At 36.3% G+C, this 19778-nt stretch overlaps 1 protein-coding gene across 1 annotated transcript in view; it reads left to right on the top strand.

Annotated features, from left to right (window-relative positions):
* Positions 1–19778, top strand: part of LOC311443619 (uncharacterized protein) — a 248155-nt gene that overhangs the window by 93168 nt on the left and 135209 nt on the right. Inside the window, exon 2 of the mRNA XM_084533939.1 lies at positions 13805–13896. Within this exon, the coding sequence (XP_084390065.1) occupies positions 13832–13896 (65 nt within the window). The 5' untranslated portion in view covers positions 13805–13831. The remainder of the gene's footprint in view (positions 1–13804; positions 13897–19778) is intronic.

Here is a 19778-nt window from a genome sequence, read left to right as displayed (position 1 = left end):
TCTATGTATTCATAGATTGTTTCTTTCCCTCAAATTAGTGTTGTATAGATTTTACCAGTAAAACAGTATTCATTTCATAATTTGTTCATAATAATGTATAATGGATGTTGGATTAGAGATTTGTTTACTCATATTCAGAAAGACTGTCTGTATTTACAGTTCTGACAAGTAGAAGTGTAGAAGAGAGAGATTTGAAATCTGTCAACAGAATTTCTTTTCTTAAATAAACATATTGGAGTGAAACAATAAAGTTTTATTAAGAAGGTTTAAAAGCTATTTGCTATCATCCATGTAATAGATTACCATGTAAATAAAATGTGTTAATCTTGCTACTGTGTGCTGTGTCTTGAGTGGAGAAGCAGTGAAAAATGAAAATCAGATTAAAACAAAAATCATCAGGCAAACTGAACATAAACTTTTTTTATTTTTTGGAATTGGGAAATCTGACAATAAGGTTATTTGCATATATTAGAAGAAAACCAGTGCAGTGATTTTACTTTCTGTTTTGCTCCTCTGCTATATGGATTTGTAGTAAGTCATCTTGACTATCTGAGCAAGGAGTGATCCCAGAGGCCATGGGTCTTTCCCTTTATTTCCCAAACTGTGCATGTAACAGCTCAGGAACAAATTCTTACCGTATCTTCACTTTCTGCCATCCCTTTCAGTCTTATATTGAATAGTTTATTAAAAAACAAACGAACGAAAACTACTGATGCTCTTTTGCACAGCTGTTCCTGAATTCCTGTCTTTTAGGCTCAGTAGATAGTACTGACATTGGCATCTCGCCTTTTGAACGGTCTTAACCCTCACCAATGGTGTTTACAGGCAGAGTACACTTAAACTGCCAAAGGCTATGGCTGAGTCCTTCTATGTGCATTTAGAACGAAAGAAAAGGAGAATATGCCTTTTATTTGGTTGTCATAAAACTGTCCATCAAATAAACAAGTGGGAGGTCAAATCTCCTGTAGCAAGTCTTGCTTTTCTTAATCAATGAGGTTTCTAAGACATTAGGTAGCTTATTGGTAAAGGAATATTGTTAAATCTTATCCTGAAATTAGAAAATAATTTGTGAATAAATAAGTGTTCTGATCTTCCTGCATTCTCATATGGTCACACAATACCAAGAATATGCCCAAGAAATGACCACCTAGGTCTTGAACTCTTGCTTTTCCTTTAACTGAAGAGATGTATGATGTTATTTCCTGTTTTGCTATCTTCCACGGATAATTTCATAGTTTATCTTTCACATCGATGTTTTGCATGCTTCAAACACCCTTAGAATTCTACCCGTGGAGCTGGAAAAATACATGTTCTTAATAAGAAACACCTTGCAATTGCAATGCTTTTCAAATTTGGACACATTTGCAGAAATCTATTTCTGTTCTCACGTCAGTTTTTAGTGGTCAGACATCCAAACTAGTGAGGCTGTGATTACATTTGACTCTAGATGCCACCCTGCCAAATCAGTTTTTATTTTTTTTTTTTACACTTACACTGCAATTAGTATCAGTGAAACAAATGCAGAATTGCAGAGGAAGGTTGTTCTCAGAATAAAAGTGAAACACTCCTTTTGTATTGGATTCCAGGATCTTTGTGGATCATTTCACTTGTCTTATGTTTTTTTAAACATGTTCCTTCTCTATTTGCAGCTTTGTAACTTTGCCAAATATCAAGCAGGAGGAGAAAGTCGTTCCAAAGGAGAGAACCTTGATTCAAAACAAGCATATGCAACAATGGCAAAATGAGTATAGAATATTAATTGACCTAAATTTCACTTTACATAAACATTCTCTTCTAAACTCTGTGAAAGTTGCTCCTTAGTGTAAATATATGCACAAGAGTACAGCACTGAATATCACTCAATCTGTAGGAAATTTTTCAACCTAGGACTCCAAACAAGTCATGCCATGAAAGGCAGAAAGGATGCCAAAAAGTTGTTTTCCTCAGTCCCATGTAAATTTGTGCAAACCAGATTTTGATGCATTTCCCACTTGGCCAAAAGCACAAAATTGAATACTTCCCTAGTTGTTACGTTCTCCATAGAGAGGCTATTTTTAGATATATCATTAATTTCTTGAATCATATTGGAGATAGAGACAAAACAGGTAGTGTTCCATTTTTTATTTTTTATTTTTATTTATTGCAACATAAATTTTATTCTCACGGTTTTTAAAACACATTCATATTAAATGGAAAGTAAAGCACAGGGATGGGTACTGAATATGTTTTGTTGTTGTTGCTGTTTTAGTGTTTACAGGAAGCACTTGGAAAGAAATGATATTCCGTAGGGAGGTAAATTATATGCAATGGATCAGTGTTCTGCTACTGTTCTAAGCAGGAGGAGAAGTTGTTCAACTGTCTGCATGATGTTGAATGAGATCATGCAGTTTTCCTGTCTATATTCATCTTATGCCAATTCGCTACAGGTAGCAGCTATTTCGAAGGCCTGGTTCCATATTCCCGTTAAGGCAGCTAAATATTTTGATGAAGTCATTGGAAATAAAAGCTTTCACTTTTCTCACGGAAATGATGTACATGTGTATGCTACAGAAAGCATTAGTATCATAACATATGGTATATGGATCTTCTCTCTTATTGTATTCCAGTGTTAAAAGACCAGGGTTTGATCTTTATTTTTCAGGAAGAAAAAATATCTCATTTGCATAAAATGCTTTTGAACAGATTTATTGTTTTGTTATTCTGGTGGGATGGGGAGGGGAAAGGGTAACAAGTTTTACTGATTGCTGCAAACTGCAGACAATAGAACTAGCACACAACTCTTTTGCTACAGAATACCTACATCTTTGTGCTTGCTCAGAATTCTTTCTTTGGATCAGATATAATGATCACCATGTTGTGCCTTTCTTGGCACAATGTACACAATGTGTGTGTTAGGGCTTCAGTAGTGTTTTAATTTTAACTGTGGGTTGAATCTTAACCTCTTGCAAATTAATGTTCTAAGATGATCAAAGTTCAGTAGGAGGAAATCTTTATATCTTGATATTATATAAAGGGGCCATATAAACTCAAGGCTAATTGATTTTATGTAGGTTTTTGACGGAAGTGAGCACTGTAAATATAAACTGAAAATAAGAAGTCACGTTTTGACAATGAATCTTAGTTTTTAAAAAAGTCCGAAAAGTTCGAATAGTCCTTCTCATGCATGTGTACTTTCATTAGCAATCTACATCTTTCAGTCACTGAGTTAAAGAATTATTAAGATAGACTGCTGCCTTTGGAGTGATGCCCTCCTCTGTAAATTGATTACAAAATGAATTCAGTATCATATCTTACAACGCACTAAAGCTTGGTCATAAAAATGGAAGTGTGGCATCATCATTCCCCTCGTAGTTTTATGAAGTCTTGCAATGAAATATTGCAAACTACTAAAATTTATAAACTGTGCAAAGCAAAATATCATGTATTTCTGAATTACCTGTTGAAATTAAAGATTATAGTTCCTATCTGCTTGTGGATGCCAGTGGCTTCAGGTGGATATTTTTAGAACTCAGACTTGAAACTTCTGAAATCAGACACTTGGTGTCTCAAATGGAGCAGCAGCTTGCTCTATTACTGTGTATCTTTGGTGGATGTTGTAGTGCTTGGGAAAAAGGTGTAATGGAGACATGTCACACATTGATTCTGGCATGCTTGGATACTGTCTTATTAGGATGAAGAGCAGGAGGTACCGACAAGCATATGCTTTTAGCTTAACTGATTGTTTTCATAGGAATCAGGATATTTTTTTAGCCTTTAAGACAAGAGCTATCCTAGTGAATGAGTGTAGATAAGAGGTGTCTATTGACGTGCTATTTACTATTTGCTCCTTTGTATGTCAAGTATTACAACTCTTTTTTTATCTGCTATGTTGAACAAAGAATCAAATAATAGAATAGCAGTGAAACTTCTCGCCTGGACTGTGTTTTAGTCCTATTTTTCAGAGAAGAAAACTGAAGCAGAAGTATAATAAGTGAAGTGCCAGATAAAGCAGTGTGGTCACTCTCCTCAACATGCTGGAACAAATTTTCCTCGAATTCCATCTCCCGAAGCAGGCAGACTGGGACCTGAACAGTTTCGTTCTTGCAGTGGCGTTCTGTTAAACAGTGAATTTGGACCATGGAGATCAGAGGCTAGTCTTTTGCCTATAGGATAGATCATGTGAAGCATAGGCAATGGGCAACAGAAACGAATGACTATTAAAAATTGGTTCCAGACTGAAGCCTGAGCTTTGAAGGCCATGCATGATGATGAGAGGTGTAACAGAAATTATTGTCTTTAAAAGAGGATTTTTTTTTTTTCCTTCAGCCAAGGTGAATTCTCTCAGGAGACAGAGACACTTCTAAGTATATGCCAAAAAAAAAAAAAAAAGAAAAAAGAAAAGGAAAAGGACCCCATGTAGTAAATAATAGTCTAAAGTCTAAAACACAGCTTTCCATCATTTGTCTCGACTGTAAGTTGGAACAAACCTACCCACAGAGGTGACAGCAATTGAAATTAATCTTTTAACTGTTTACTGGCCGATGTCTAAGTAATTCACCCACCATTTCTACAGAGCTCACTGATATCAGTTGTCTTCGTTTCTACAGATTACAGTGACAGTAGAATTTAGAAGTGTACTTTCTGTGAGGTGTAAAACACACGGCAATTTTGCAAGTGGACTTGGAACAAGATCAATTGTTCTGTAAAATTTATTATAAAATTATGGAAGGCTCTTGAGGTAACAATGTTTTTTTTTGTTTTGTTTTGTTTTTGTTTTTTTTTGTTTGTTTGTTTTGATTTTTGTTTTTTGTTTTTTGTTTTTTTTTTTTCTTAACAAGAAGAGTAAACATGTTTGGAGCACAGATTCTCCAGAAATTAATGTTGATTTTTTTTGAAGCCAGTTCCCTAAAACAAATGGTGTCTTTGCAACCCTGTAACATGTACTTTCTTAATAATATTCAAACACATTGACCAATTTTTAACAAGTTTATCAGAGGGTAGAAATCTCAGATATTAAGTACCTTCGCATTTCATGAAAATTGGCGTTAGATATAGGAGAGAATCATGTTTTTGTTTTTACTCAGGGAAGAGAACAACAAAACTAATCTTTTATTAGACTTCAGGGACTCTGCATGGAATCACCCTTGAGATATAAATCTCAGCTAAGATATTTGACTTTAATAGTTTTGAGGCTCAGAAAATAATCAGATGTGGCTTGGGGAGGGTTTTTTTTCTTCCCAATCTAAAAGAGCATCCATATACTCTGAATCTGACTAATTTCAGACATTAAAATAAATAAATAGCAATTAGAGTTGTGATGAGAGCACTCAGAATACATGTCACTTGTGACAACCTGAATTGAACACAAAATTGTTCTACAAATAGCAAAGTACTTAGAAAACTGAAGAGGAAGCATACAGAAAATACATATTTACATGGTTCATAAGACTGAATGAGTAAATATGGGGATTTGCTACTGTTTCTCTCGCTGCTTCATCACCTAAAGAAGAAAGGGTTGAGGACTTCCATATAGTTTGGGGTTTAAGGGACACTGAATGTGTGTTTTTGCATCCCTGAGTTACCATAGTATCTGGTTTCCCTGGTTACCAATGACCAAGGAAAGAACGCTAGGGGAGCTGGAGGATTTTTTTTTTTTTTAATGGAGGAGGGAAAGAGAGAGGTCAGAGGAGATTTTTTGTGTGTGAGAACAGAAGAACAGAATGTGAGAATAGTGCTGGAGGATAACTGTCGGGAAGAGATTTTCTCTGAAATTTATAGAATTTATAGATTGGAATTTATAGATTTCTCTTCAGTGGAAACAGCTGAAGTAGTTAAAAGAAAAGAATCACTTGTGAGAAACAAATCCAGTTGTTTTTGTTGTTGTTGTTTTTGTTGTCTTGTTTTGTTTTGTTTTGTTTTGTTTAAAAAAAAAAGAGGAGAGAAAAGAAGAAACATATAGCTGTCTTTCTAAGACACTGGAAATAAGTAATCAGTTGTTTCAATACAGGTGATACAAGGTGTGATTTGACCAGATTTTCTCTTCCAGGGGTACAAGCTTTGGCTTGATTTCTATTCCAGATTCTCCAGAATACTGGCTTCCTGAGTTGCCAGGGATGGTGCATCTACTAGCTGCTACTCAGAAAGGACAGTGTTGGCCAATACAGATTACTGCAGTAGCACTTGGAGACTGTGATTCTGAACCAGTTTTTTCTGTGTTGGAGACTTTATGACAGAGTTATCTTGGTTCTCTGTAAAGAGAATGTTATTCTGGTTCTTCACAATCCAGAGGATTTCTTTGGTAATTCAAAATCTCGGACCTCAAAGTGGTGTCCGGAAGGTAAATTTAAGGAAATCCTCTTAGGGTGTGCTGCAAAACTGTAAGTGGAAAATTAAATATGGCAGCTTAGAACAAAGAGACTTCTCAGCGTTTTGGTGGGTTTGTTTGTTTTAAATCAAAACATTGTTAATTTTCCTTTTTTGCTTTCAAATCGTCTATTTCACGTCCAGAAAGCTTTCTGAGCTATCCAGCACTTTAACAGTGACCAAATAAAACAAACACTCCTACGCAGCTTCCAGTTTGATAGCAGATAGCAAAGGAAAGCAGTAATTGCTTTCATCCTTTAGACTGGTTGACGTGTAATCAGAGCTCTGATCTCCAAGGAGGAATTATTCAGGCTTGGAGAATTTTTGACACCTTTACATTAGTAAAATATTTTTTTTTCAACATTTTTAATATTTTTCTTCCACACAGACATGTTCATGCCAGAGAAACTCAGTGACCTCCCACAAATATGAGTGATTCTGCTGCCCCACTTCCAGTATCAGAGGCAGCTTAGATGGAAGCATATTCATGTTTCCTTGTTAGTGGTTTTTTAGTCATATATTTGTTTGATGTCTTCATTTCTCTGGCAAATTATAGGTAATTTACTGGCCCTGCTCCTCCCTAACCCTAACTCAAGACTATATAAAAGATTAAATATAAGAATACTATTGTGTGTAAACTCTTGTATATGGATGAAAATTAATTCTCGGTCTTTAATATGGTCTTTTATTTCTCTTCATGTGGGCCAGATGCTAGGAATTTTGCTAGCCAGAGAATTTTAAGCATGCTTGCAATGTTTTAGTAAACGTACTAGTAAACACATCATTTTGCTACTTTTCATTGTTGGGTTTGTTGATGGCCCATTCAATTGAAGTTCAGTAAACAAGCTTTGTTTTCCAAAGGTTTATTTCACAATTCTGTTTTTGGTTATTTAAAATGTCAAGAACACTTCACTTCTTGTCTTCTAAGGCAGAGATTTATATAAAAAACAAACAACAACAACAAAAAACAAACATGCACACAAAAAAGCATATGGGTCCTTAAATTCATTGAGTCTAATGGACTCTAGGCTTCACTGGTTCAAGGTTGCAGACTATCAGTGGTGTGATGATTTTAACATCCAAAGCATTTTACTGGCCTAAAGAACACTTCAATTTATCAAAGTGCTTCTGCAGTACTGTAATAATATTCTTGGCTTTCTAATATGTTACTAATTACTCTTAACTTAGATTAGCAGTTACAGTGACTTTAGTATAGCTATATATTGAGTACATGAAGGTAGAATGTGGTCTTGCGTTTTGAATCTTCAGTTTTATTGTGCTCACATTCTCTTTTTTTGTCAATATAACTGAAAATATTTTTAATTTTATTTCAAGTTCCCAAATTAACTCTCAGTTTCTCTTATTTATCGGATTTTTTTACCCTCAACCTTCCAAAAGGGTATTTCTATTTTTATCCTTATTTGCATGAGTACAATGTCAAATGTACATATGGAAATGTGTTTGCATCTGCATATTATCATGCATGCAGTCTTATGCAGTTTTTTTTTGTTTTGTTTTGTTTTTGTTTTGCATTTGCAGGTATACAATAGTTAAAATATAATTACAAGCTGGTCTCAATATCTTCAAGATTATCATTCATGTGGCAGCAAATGAGAATTTTATAAATGGATTGGAAGAAGATATTTAAGGAGAGCCTTCCCAGCTTAGAAGCAACATGAGAAAATGCACAAATATGGTTTCTTGAAAATATAAGAGGTTTGGGCCAAGATCATGAGCTGATCAAAGGAACAAATCTTTTAGTCACATGGATGGCTTTATTATGCTCCCAAAGCATTTTGTGTGCAGAAATAACTTTGTTCCTTGCAGACACTTCTACCTTCAGTAGTAGTTGTTTGCTGTGCTTGTGCCATGAGTCAGGTTTTCCATGCAATGCATCTCTGCAATTGCAATATGCAATGCATCTCTAATTTTGGTACTTGCAATCAGAGCTGAAATCACTGTTGCCCACCTTACAGGGTTTAAGGGACCAAGTGACATCTGCAAGCCTCTAAAGTACCTTTGGCAAAGAGAGCCATGGCAGCTGCTTCAGCTATCAGGGCCATTCCCTAAAGTAGCCCAGGGAGCTACTTTCAGTTGTACAAATTAAAGTGTCATCTTGGCCACTGATGGTCAAACTGGATCTTCCCAGTTCTGAAAGAGAAGAAAGCTACTCTGCTCACTGGCATCCCTATAGGAACATGCAACAAGTTTTTGGTTACTGAATAGTGGGAACTTTTAGTCATCCTCCTGTGCTGGAGGCTGATTCTCTGGAATTGTCATCTTTAATATCTAGATGGAGTCTGATCAGAGATAGGAAGGTTTTCAGAAATGAGATTTCCCCTCCCCAGCTTTAAAGGTAAAAATTTACCTTTCCTCAGGCAGAAGTACTCATGTCTGATTTTTTTGATAGACATTAGCTAACTTTTATTTAATATAACAACTACATGTTTTTTTTTTTTTTTTTTTTTTTTTTTTTTTTTATATATATATAGCAATGTTTTCTCATGGTATTTCTCAAATATGAATACTTTGGTAAATATTATTCCTTTCACACTGCTGAAAAATATTCATTTCAAAATGTGACTCATTTAGTGGCTAATATTTAATATTTAAAATTATATTTTCCTTTTCAGTGTCCAGATGAGTTAAAAAAAAAAAAAAGAAAAAGTCATAATTACCTAACTCTGAGACAAACAGTATGAAATTTTGTATAAAAGCTGCCTTAAAAAAAAAAAAGTGCATATTGGAAAGGGAAGTCTTTTAGAATTCAGTCAAAAGGTTGCCAGTGTACATATTTTGCTACTTGTGCATAAATAGTAATTTAATTTGCTGTTCTGTATTGCTGACATATTCCAGAAATGTCTATTGGAAGAGTATACTAAATTGACCTTTCCTTTACTTATTAATTTTACAAGCAGTGTTAGTTAATTCACTTGAACAAGGTATTGTTGCCAGTAGTTACCATTACATGTAACCCAAAATATCCCATAAGTGTTAAGAAAGTTTGTCATTTCAAAAGTGAGAGAGGAGAAAATAATAATAACAATAACAATAATTAAAATAATAATAATAAAACAACTCTGCAATAAATAAATAACTGCAACTTGTTAGATGAATGCCTGACGAACACTCAAATCACCTGGAGAATCCAGTGCTGGTACAGGTGCTGTGTCTCTGTTCTTATAATTTGCAAGTGAAGCCAATCAAAATGATGAATCAGCTGTTGAAAAGTAAGAAGTTTTGAAGGAAGCATGCTAGTAATCTTCCATTAATGTAGCATTTTCACTCAGAAGATCTTTAATTGCTGTAAAATAATTCTCCATAGACTTAGAAGATGCTAGTAATTGGTAGAGTTATTAATTTGTTTTCTGAAATGCAGTGAGAAATACCTGTTATGGAACAGGAGTGAAAATTCACTAAAAGCTGGAAGGGTAGGGAGAAGACTTCAGGTAAGTGCGATGTAATAATGTGCTTTTTACAGAGAAAAATACAGTTTTCTCTGTAAGTGGGCAAGAAAGGTGTGTTTATGAACTTTTGGAAATATGTTAACATCTCACATTGTACATAGTTTCCTTGTGCGCTAGGAGACTGTAGAAGGGGTGCATGCCTATACTATCACACACTGATCACTACTGCTGTATGGGAAGCTGAAGAGGTCTTATAAGTTGTTTTCAGAATTTTACTGATTGCTTTCATAGTGTAATTTGAAACTTACTGTGCTTTATGGAAAGGATTCGTAGTGTGAGGAATGTGAATGCTGTGCAAGCATAAAAAGTTAGGAAAAAAAAATATTTTTTTTTCTCTTCTTCCTTCCCCCCTTTTTAAATTTGAGTTTCACAAATCTGATTCAAGCAACCCTTTAAAACTGATGAAAATCTGCAAATCACTTGTTAGCATTAAATGCTCTATCTTCCTATACGGAAAAGACTGGATGTGCTATACATTATCATTCAGTTGTGGGAGAAAAAGATTCATATTAACTGTGCAGTATTTCATGTAAGACATTTATCTTTTAATGACTGATGGCCTAAAGATGTCACTTATGTTAAAAAATAATAGTAATTGCTATTCAATTGAAGTCATCTTTTGGATGCAGGTTTTCACATTCCTAAAAGATGAATGTTTTTCTAAAGTGAAGATATTGTTAAATGAAGGTAGCAAGTCAGCACAACTCTGTTGTTTTATCAGTGTCTTCAGAGCTGTTTTGTTTTATGCTCTCTTTCCTGAGGAGATCAATAATGGATGGCTGACATCATTCCTTCACCACTCAGAAATGAGAAAGCCTAAATGCATTTCTTTAGGGCAGGCATGTTTTTCATCCTGAGCTGAAAAGCCTGTAATTGAGTGAGGTTTATAAGTGTGATTGCTATTGGTGTGTGTTCCAGTTTGACGTGCCTGTGAAAGGTTCCACTGGCATTTACCTGGCTCTTAGGGATGTTGACCTCATCTCCCAAACCGGCCAGCATGTGAAATGTCTCTGCTGAGAGGCACATGTACAGAATGATCCTAATATTGAGAAGCATTAAGGTTCAGTTTGTGATTGCGTTGGTAACTTTCTTGAAGTTGGCTGGCTCTATGTAATTTGTGCATGCTTTATCTTTGTGTTTAATTAAAAGATAAATAAATAAATAGAAGGCATAGTAAAGAACAGATGGGGATGACCCCTTGCATCATCGACTTAACACCTCTGTCTTCCTGTTGAAGAGAATAGAAAGACTTTTAAGTTTGCAGTCAGTAAGAACATGGGAAAACTGAATGGCTTATCTGACAGGACTTTCTACTGCTATTCACAGGTCTAAAAAGCCAGGAGAAATGTATGCCTCTGCAATGATGTGTCAGCATAAACATGTTTATTCTGGGGGGACAATGAGTCTAATTAAAGAACTGTTACTATCACTTGCCAATTTCAGCAGCATTTAGCTCCCTAGTCATTAATTCAAATAGAAATGTACCTAAATGAAAGTTGCAGGGACAAAGCAGTGAAAATAAAGAATGGCAGGTTCAGTATCAGTCCAAAGTCATGATCCCTTGTGTTATCTACCCTTTTACCACTCAGAATATCTCATGGGATCCCAGGCAGCCACGGTTGGCACAGCAGGTCTCTGATCCTGCCAGGACATTGTGTTACCTACTAAATGGACACTGAAAATGGCAAAAGTACGTTCCAGACCCAGACAGCTAGTCTGATTTTATTTATGTTGATTTTTATTTTACCTTTCAAAAATCTTTCCATGATACACTTGCAATATATATTCTTGAAACTGGCCCAGGTGCACAGGGGGCCACAGTGAAGGTCAGGCTGACATTGCTGCTGTTGAAAATGTTGTCCTATCTGCTTGTTTCACCCAACTATTTGATTTGACCGGTTGTGTGCTTTCTGTCACGTGCATCACAGAAACTTATTGGAAAACCTAGCAAAATTCTGTAATTTAATTTATTATTGCTTTCATCTGTTAATTTGGGAAGAAGCAGATAAAACATACTGGTTCCCAATGTATATGAAGCCATACTGGAATACAGAAGCACCAACGTTTCCACAATTAATAGTACTGAAAACAAAGATAAAAGAACTTACATTTGCATTTCTAGAGTGGCTTGGTAGCTTATTTTTCAGTTTCTTTGTTTCCTTTTTAAAGGAAGCAACAACTTTGTGATGTGTCTTGTGAATCTTGGATGCTCTGACAGTGCTGGTACTTGTAATTGAGATGATTGCTAATACTTAACGAGGCTGAAAGTCGCAGCTGCTCTGTAGGAGCACGCACGGGCTGTCTGTGAATGGGGGCTGGCATCGGGACCTCTGTGAGGAGAGGCCAAAGCTGCCCCAAGCCCACCACAGCTGGTTCTGGATGGTTCTGGAATGCAGGGCACAGCTGAGCCTGTCAGCAGTGCTGCAGGTACTTCTGTGGAAACATGTTGGGGAGAGGGCAGAAAATGCTGGAAAAAGAGAGGAAGAGAAAAGAAGTGAGAGACAGCCAAGGGAACACCAAGATCACAGGAGGAGGTGCTCCATGGCAGAGCAGATGCCCACTGCAATCCCGCAGCAGGGCAGGTGAATATTCAAGACAGGAGGTGGTGCTGAGGGGGGCAGCCCATGCTGAAGCAGGGGAACTTTTGAGGGGAAGGAGGGAACCATCACGCTGAGGTGCGGGCTGGAACCATCACGCTGAGGTGCTGGACTGGGAGGGGCACTGCCCTGAGCTGAGGGGAACCTGCCTCAGGGTGGGAGGTTGTGCTGCCGGCATTGTGTGTTGGGAGGTGATGTTTCTCTCCTAGGTGTGAGCACAGAACTTTATCTCCAGAAATAAAGTAACCCCACAAATGCTGTAAATCAGAGCCATTTTTGAAATCCGGCCTATATCTTCCTGACCGTGCGAGCTCAGTTCTAGCAGAAGTGCTCCTGTGTTTGTTTTGATACACAGTAAAAATAAGTGCTGGTTCTCTTACACATAAATATGCTATCTATTTGTGAATTGCATTTCCAGCTCTTTTATCAATGCTGATTGCTGCCTGGGGAAATGATTCCAATATATCAAAGCCTGAGAGAACAGAAACACAGGAGTGGCTGGATATTTCAAAGTGGAATAAAAAATGAACACTAGAATTCATGACAAATAAAAAGCAATTTGTGGTACAGAGGTGTAGGCATTGTGTTAAATAAATGCATTTAAGTATTGCATGTAAATTAAATAGATATCTGAGTTTAAGAAGGAAGGAAAATGTGCTATGCATCAGTGTTTAATAAAGTATTTGTAAGTAGAAGGAGACTTAAAAATTAGATTACCTATAATTCACTCTGGCTATTTAGAGTTAATTTTTCTTCCTGTCCCAGAATAGGTCGCATTTACTTCCATTGAGTACTATTTTACTCTTAAAGGAGGGTTCTTCATTTGCTTTGCCTACAGCAGAAAATAGTATTCAGTGTTGGAAACAAGGGGAGCACATTCCCTGCATCAAGGTATTTAAAGACAGCAAAAGGGATACCTTTCACTTTCTTTGTTATGGTGTGACAAGGATAGCCTACTGGAAAGGATGAAAAATATTTTAGGTGTCCAAATTAGGTGACATTCAACATTTAGCCTTTTTCCTAAAACACCCTTTTTTAAAAGTAAATCTATTGTTTTTTTTCCAAATGAGACATTGTGATGGGAGACATTTTTTTTTTCTTTGTGTTAATAACCTACATAAAAAAGTAACATTAAGAGTACATAGATGTAGCTGTGTGACACTGACAATGCAGTATGTCTTAGGGATCCTGTTATGTCTATCCCGTATGCTTTAATGCTTGAAGTGTAAAGCTGACAGCATTTGGTATCTTATTTCAATCATCATTTGACACCTCAGTCACTCTTACAAACGTAGCTAGCCAGCTCATCTGTTACCTGGACTGTATAATTTTGACTTGTCTCAATTTATTGCACAAGTATGTTACATGTGGCAGTCACTTGTGAATATTCTTTTTCAGCTGAACAGCAAGTTGACAAAAGAATATATGCTGAAAGTTGTGATACTTCAAAGGACATATAATCTGCTGTGCTTTTCAAAACCCCAAAATAGGTAAGATGAAATCAAATTTTATACTAGATTGTGTTTTGCCAGTCAGGCACCATTATAATTTGACAGGCACGATGTGATGCAATGAAATGTGAATGACATAACCTAGCGTGACATAACTGATAGGCCAACATAGAAATTTAATAAACATTTCCAATAAGTTTGCTATACTCTGCCTGTCATTTTCCCAACCATTCCCCTGTGTCGTGGTTTAACCCGGCTGGCAGCTAAACACCACGCAGCCGTTCGCTCACCCTCCCCCCTCCCTCTCTGGGACGGGGGAGAGAAATGGAAAGTGAAGCTCGTGAGTTGAGATGAAGACAGTTTAATAAGACAGGAAAATAATAATAATAATAATAATAATAATAATAATAATACAATGATGATAATAGTACTACTACTACTAATATGTACAAACAAGTGATGCACAATGCAATTGCTCACCACCCGCTGACCGATGCCCAGCTTAACCCCGAGCAGTCCGGCCCCCTCCCCCCGGCTAGCCACCCCTATATATTGTTTAGCATGACGTCAGATGGTATGGAATACCCCTTTGGCTAGTTTGGGTCACCTGTCCTGGGTCTGTCCCCTCCCAGCTCTTACTGCACCCCCCCAGCCTGCCCGTTGGCAGGACAGAGCAAAGGCTGAGATGTCCTTGGCTTAGTATAAGCACTGCTCTGCAACAATTAAAGCATCGGGGTGTTATCAGCACTCTTCTCATTCTAAGCCAAAACACAGCATTCCACCAGCTACTAGGAAGAAAATTAATTCTGTGCTAACTGAAACCAGGACACCCTGTGTTATGTCAGTATTTGGGTCAGGTACTTGGTCTTAAACAGGTTATGAAATGTAACAATTTTGCTTATTTATAAGAAAAGCAGTAGATATTTCCTTGTACCCTTTCTGGATAGTTTAGATATGAATAGTGTTGCAACTGTAAATAATATTAGTTCACACATGGAAATCATTTTGGTTGGAAATGGTCAGTAGAGTAGCTACAAAATACATGTATATGGACTCACTTAGCCAACTTATCTATAACTTGCATAATAGAGACATATGGTGATGTGACTAGCTACAGCCCAACTTGCTTCTTTCTAAAGTTACTGAAAAACTGCCCAATTTTTTTTTTTTTATTTTTTTTTCATAAAACTGATTGTGATGGGGGCTTACTCTAAGAATTATAAATGAAGTGTCAACTGATTTACTGCTTCCGGTTTACTCTCCTGCTGCTATGAGTTTTTATTCTAATTTGATGAAAACCAGTTTTTGCAGCAAGACTTCCAAACCTCCTAAAATGACATTTAATACCCAAAATTAACACAACATAAAATATTATTAAAAAAAAACAAAAAACAAAAAACAAACAAAACAAAAACAAACAAACAAAAAACCTCTATACACTCAGCCAGATAGGGAAATGTAGAACTGCTATTTTATTGTCTATAGAAAGTTAATAAATTAGAATCTAAAGCCCTAAACTTTTTGTAGTCGTATAATTCTTATGACTTCTGTGAGAGTCAACAGCCTCGCATATATAGCTCATAATTAGAATTCATTCTCAAACATTTGCATTGTTGGTATTTTATATAGAAAATATATTAATAGTACACACCACAAAGAATGTATTTGTGCGTGTCAGTTCTAGGAACTTTATCTAAAAGCCTTGTAAGCAATTTATGCTGTCATAAACAATAGCCAATATAACTAACAGTACTTGCTTTCACTAGAATTGCTTTCACTACCTCAGTCAAAACAGCTCTATGATCTACTCCAAATTAGTCAATGTAAGTGTTTGCTAAAAATGGACTGCATTATGGAAACCAGAGGGCAATTGTCATGCAGTACATTACTTCTGCATTTGAAAGGTGGACTAAGGAATCAGCGTAAGCTAATTTAATGTACAGGTATCACCTTTTCAAAAAGAAAGAAAAAATCTGTACATGCAAATCATTATCAAAACTGTCACAGCTGTATTTGGAGACTAGGGATTATATGAATAGATTTTGTTTTATTTATTGCAACACTAAAGTGAAAAATATTAATTTAAAATTCTAGGACTAGGTTCCAGATATTTGATATCTAGATATCTGATACTGGATATCTTTCTTTTTAGCTTTGAGATCCAGCTATATAATTTTGTTTTAGGGGTGCATGGACACTCTACTGAAGTTAAAAAAATAAAAATCTCCTCATAAATCTCTAAGGAATAAAATCGTGGGTGCATATAAAACAAACTAGTAATTTGTCACTAGTATAATCTGATTCAGTTTTCTTCATGGGTAAAAGTTGAAACATTTGCAGATTCAATTCTTTACATTGTTTTATTCAGAAATTCAGTATAATAGAATTTATTTTCAAAAGAGTTCTCCCATAGTTCATCTAAGTGGTATAAAACCAAAGCTTTTTTCACATATTTTTGAAAGTTTTGTGTTTTATTTTAAAATGTATTTAATTAAATACATTATGGCAGAGCTTTGTAGGGGGCAGCAAGGGGAGGCAGTGAAGGGAGACTGAATTGCTCCATGGCTTAATACATGGAGCTGGAGAAGGGGTTGTGGAAAGGGAGAGTTTTGAGAATATTAGAAGACCATTCAAATTCATGTTTGGAACACTCCCTACCTGTGAATGGTTGTTTTATTGAAAGCTAGATCACTATAAACTTTGTCTTCATGTGCTACCATTGCACAATGAATGGCAGAAAGCCCAGGAAACCTATCTAAATGTTACTGTCTGTATGACTGGAGTCAATTGGCATTGGCAGGTGGGGATTTACACCTCCATGGAAAAAGTAAGTCTATTTTACTGCTACAGTTTTAAACCTGAAAAGACCTTCCCAAGGCAGCTTAGAAGCATAGCCAATATTCCTTAGTGTTTCCTAAATGTGCACATTTGCTAGAAACAAACAGTAAAATGCCTTGATAGTTTTTTATACAGGCACTGCCTCAACTCATAGTGCTTCACCTTTGTGGCCGAGGTGAGAGTGGATTAAAGCTTGTTGTACTCCCTGACCCACTTTCATCCACCTACTGCTTGTGGGGTGTCTGTTGATTGGCACAGATCATGTCTATATGCCCTGATGGCAGGCAATGTTAAAGCAAAGTCCTTGCAGAAATGGTCCAGGGCTGCCTGTTCAATGTCAAATGTGTGATACTGCAGGAAGAATAACAAATATGATTAGTGATGGTGACTGTACGTGGCATAATATACTCACACACCTGAGTTGCAAACTGTGGTATGGTGTGGAAGGGATAATACTCTTACCTCATCTCCATCAAGTTGTCTGAAGCTTGCCCCAGTGCAAACCTGGAGGTGAATTTTGGCTGGAATTTAGCTGCCAATCTATATTCAAAGTACAGCATGAATATACTCAGTTGTTTCCCTAAAAATAAGAAACTGTTATCTCCACATGACTCCCACTTTGAAGGTGCCTTATGCCTTCATAATAAGGCAGAGAGTCCACAGAGTTGCTCTGAATACATATTTTACTTGAAATTCATGCTCTCCTTTATTATGGAATAACATTATTGATGAAGGGCGTTTGAGTAACTCTGGAGTCCTGAGATGCACTGGTTAAAGACAGGAATAAACTGCGTGTGTATAACAGAAAGAATGAAACTGCTCAGCTCCTCATGCCTGATGTATCAAGCCTCTGTGATGTTCTCCGCAAAGGCCAGGAGCAACAGAGGTGGTGACTGTAACTTTTTTTGGAAATTGCCAGATGGTCTTGTTATTTTATTCACATGAATAGGTAATAGGTAGCTCAGGAAAGAAGTGCTTATTGCCAGATGAGATATAATTATTTCTGGACATGGAATATTTCCATTTAAATTTGCTCTTATTATCTTAATCCCTATCTGAAATATTTTTCTTAAGGATGCTAGATTATACAAACCAAATGTGAATAAAAATATTGAATGGTACAGAGTCATGGGAATAATACTCTTGTCTAGTGGTTTTAGAAAATAAGCCTCAGATACAAATGTCATGATATTGTATTACATTTAATATAGGTATTTGTCATCATAATACATTTATGGGACATTTTTCTTGAAAAGCAAGCAATACAATAAATTTCAGCAAAATTGAAATATAAATTCTAAGGGCAAAATAAGATAGAATGCAAGTAATGATAGGGTCCAAAAGAGATTTGAGATTTGTTGCTAATGAATACAAATCTTTTGTAAGTTATATTGAATGGCTGCATTCAGCAAGTCCAAAAATATTTTCTTCTGAAATCTTTAACTTCATTCATCTGTACAAGAGCCTCTGCATGTGTTTTTGTCCATTTTCTACCTGTCTCTTGTACATGCATCTCTATGGCTAGCCCCACAAGGATATCCAGAGGCAGGAGCAATGCAAATCTCCTGAAACTCAGCTCACTGATGCACTCTTGTTTTAATTTCCTCTTCCCCTACCTTTCTAAGATGATACGCTTCAACAAGCAATCCAGAGATGTCTTGCTAATTATTGTATCATAGATGTTTGCTGACTACCAACAAAAAACAATAAATGTTTTCCACCTAAGATAAAGAGGAATCAGAGACATGTTGGTGCTTAACTAATGAACAGTGGGTCAGATTCACCCCTGAAGTAACTTCCATCCCATATGCCTTGTCTATTTAGTTCACAACTCCTTCTTTAACTACAGAAACAGTTAATTCACAAACCTGTAATTGGCATGATTGGACAATTGCTCCATGCAGAAGGATTTGTTAAGGTTCAAAACCAAATCTGTTATTAGTTGCTAGTAGCAAGAGATTAAGGAGCCTTGTGTGAAATTAGACATTTTTTTCTTCATTACAACCTTAGGTTTGTGCTAATAAAGCTAAAGTGCCCTGCTGGGCACTTTACATTCCCTTTACACGAATTTTCCTTCTTGGGTGAATAATGCTATTCCACACATTGTATACATTTCCTTTGCTTATGAAAGTATTTCCTGTTTCTTGCCTGACTTCCATTCTATGCAGCGTCAAGTGAAATTAGTGATAGAATGAACCCTTTCTGGTAACCAATGAATTGCTTACATTTTCTTTTCCAGATTTGCTAGTATCAATGTTTGATACTTTTTTGCCCCACTCTGATTATATTTTAGTGTATGAGAAAGTATGAGAAAGTATTCTGTGTGAGAAGGTATCATCCACTAAAGATGCTTTACAACTAAAAGAATTAATCTCCCCTTGGAAATGCACCCTGATTACTTAGCATTTATAACATTTGTTGCACGCCATATCTTCAGGTGCCTGCATTTACACAGGGTGTTTGTCACATTACCACATTTGCTATAACTGTAACAGGAGTTACCTCCCCTGCCCAGCTTCAATATAGGGTCTAAGTGATGAATATGATAATTAACTATATATTACAATTCATTAAATATTCTTAATTCTGATGTGGGAACAAATGAAATTCATCATTAACAATTGAGTTTTAGGGTGAATGTGTGTGGGTGCATGAGAATATGTATGCTAGAAGAAATTTATGCAGATTAAATCCATTAGCAATTTTCTGCACACCTCATTAAGCAAAATATCAAATCCCACTTAGCTCTTCTGCTCTCATTAGACAATTTGAACTGTACTATTCCATATCATGGAAAAAAAATCCCTGGTGTAATACCCCACTAGTGAATTCTCAAAATCTACAGATGTCATACTAACACCTTGGACTAATCACATTTTCTCACTGTACTGTATCATTGTTAAGTCTGCCAAGAGACAGGCTGCCTGGCTCCTATAGAGGGGTTCTCTGGAAAATAAGTAGTTCTTGTCGCAGAGTAGTATGTGTTCCCAAGCACCTAAACTTGCCTAAAGCATGTGTACAGCTGTGTATCAGGTGTTGAAAATACTTAACAGGGAAGAGCATTGAAAAAGTTGCCCTTTCAC

The sequence above is a fragment of the Aythya ferina genome, assembly GCF_964211825.1.
Source record: "Aythya ferina genome assembly, chromosome: 12".
NCBI lineage: Eukaryota > Metazoa > Chordata > Aves > Anseriformes > Anatidae > Aythya > Aythya ferina.
Note: the sequence above shows the minus strand (reverse complement) of the source record. Positions and strands in the feature narration are given on the sequence as shown.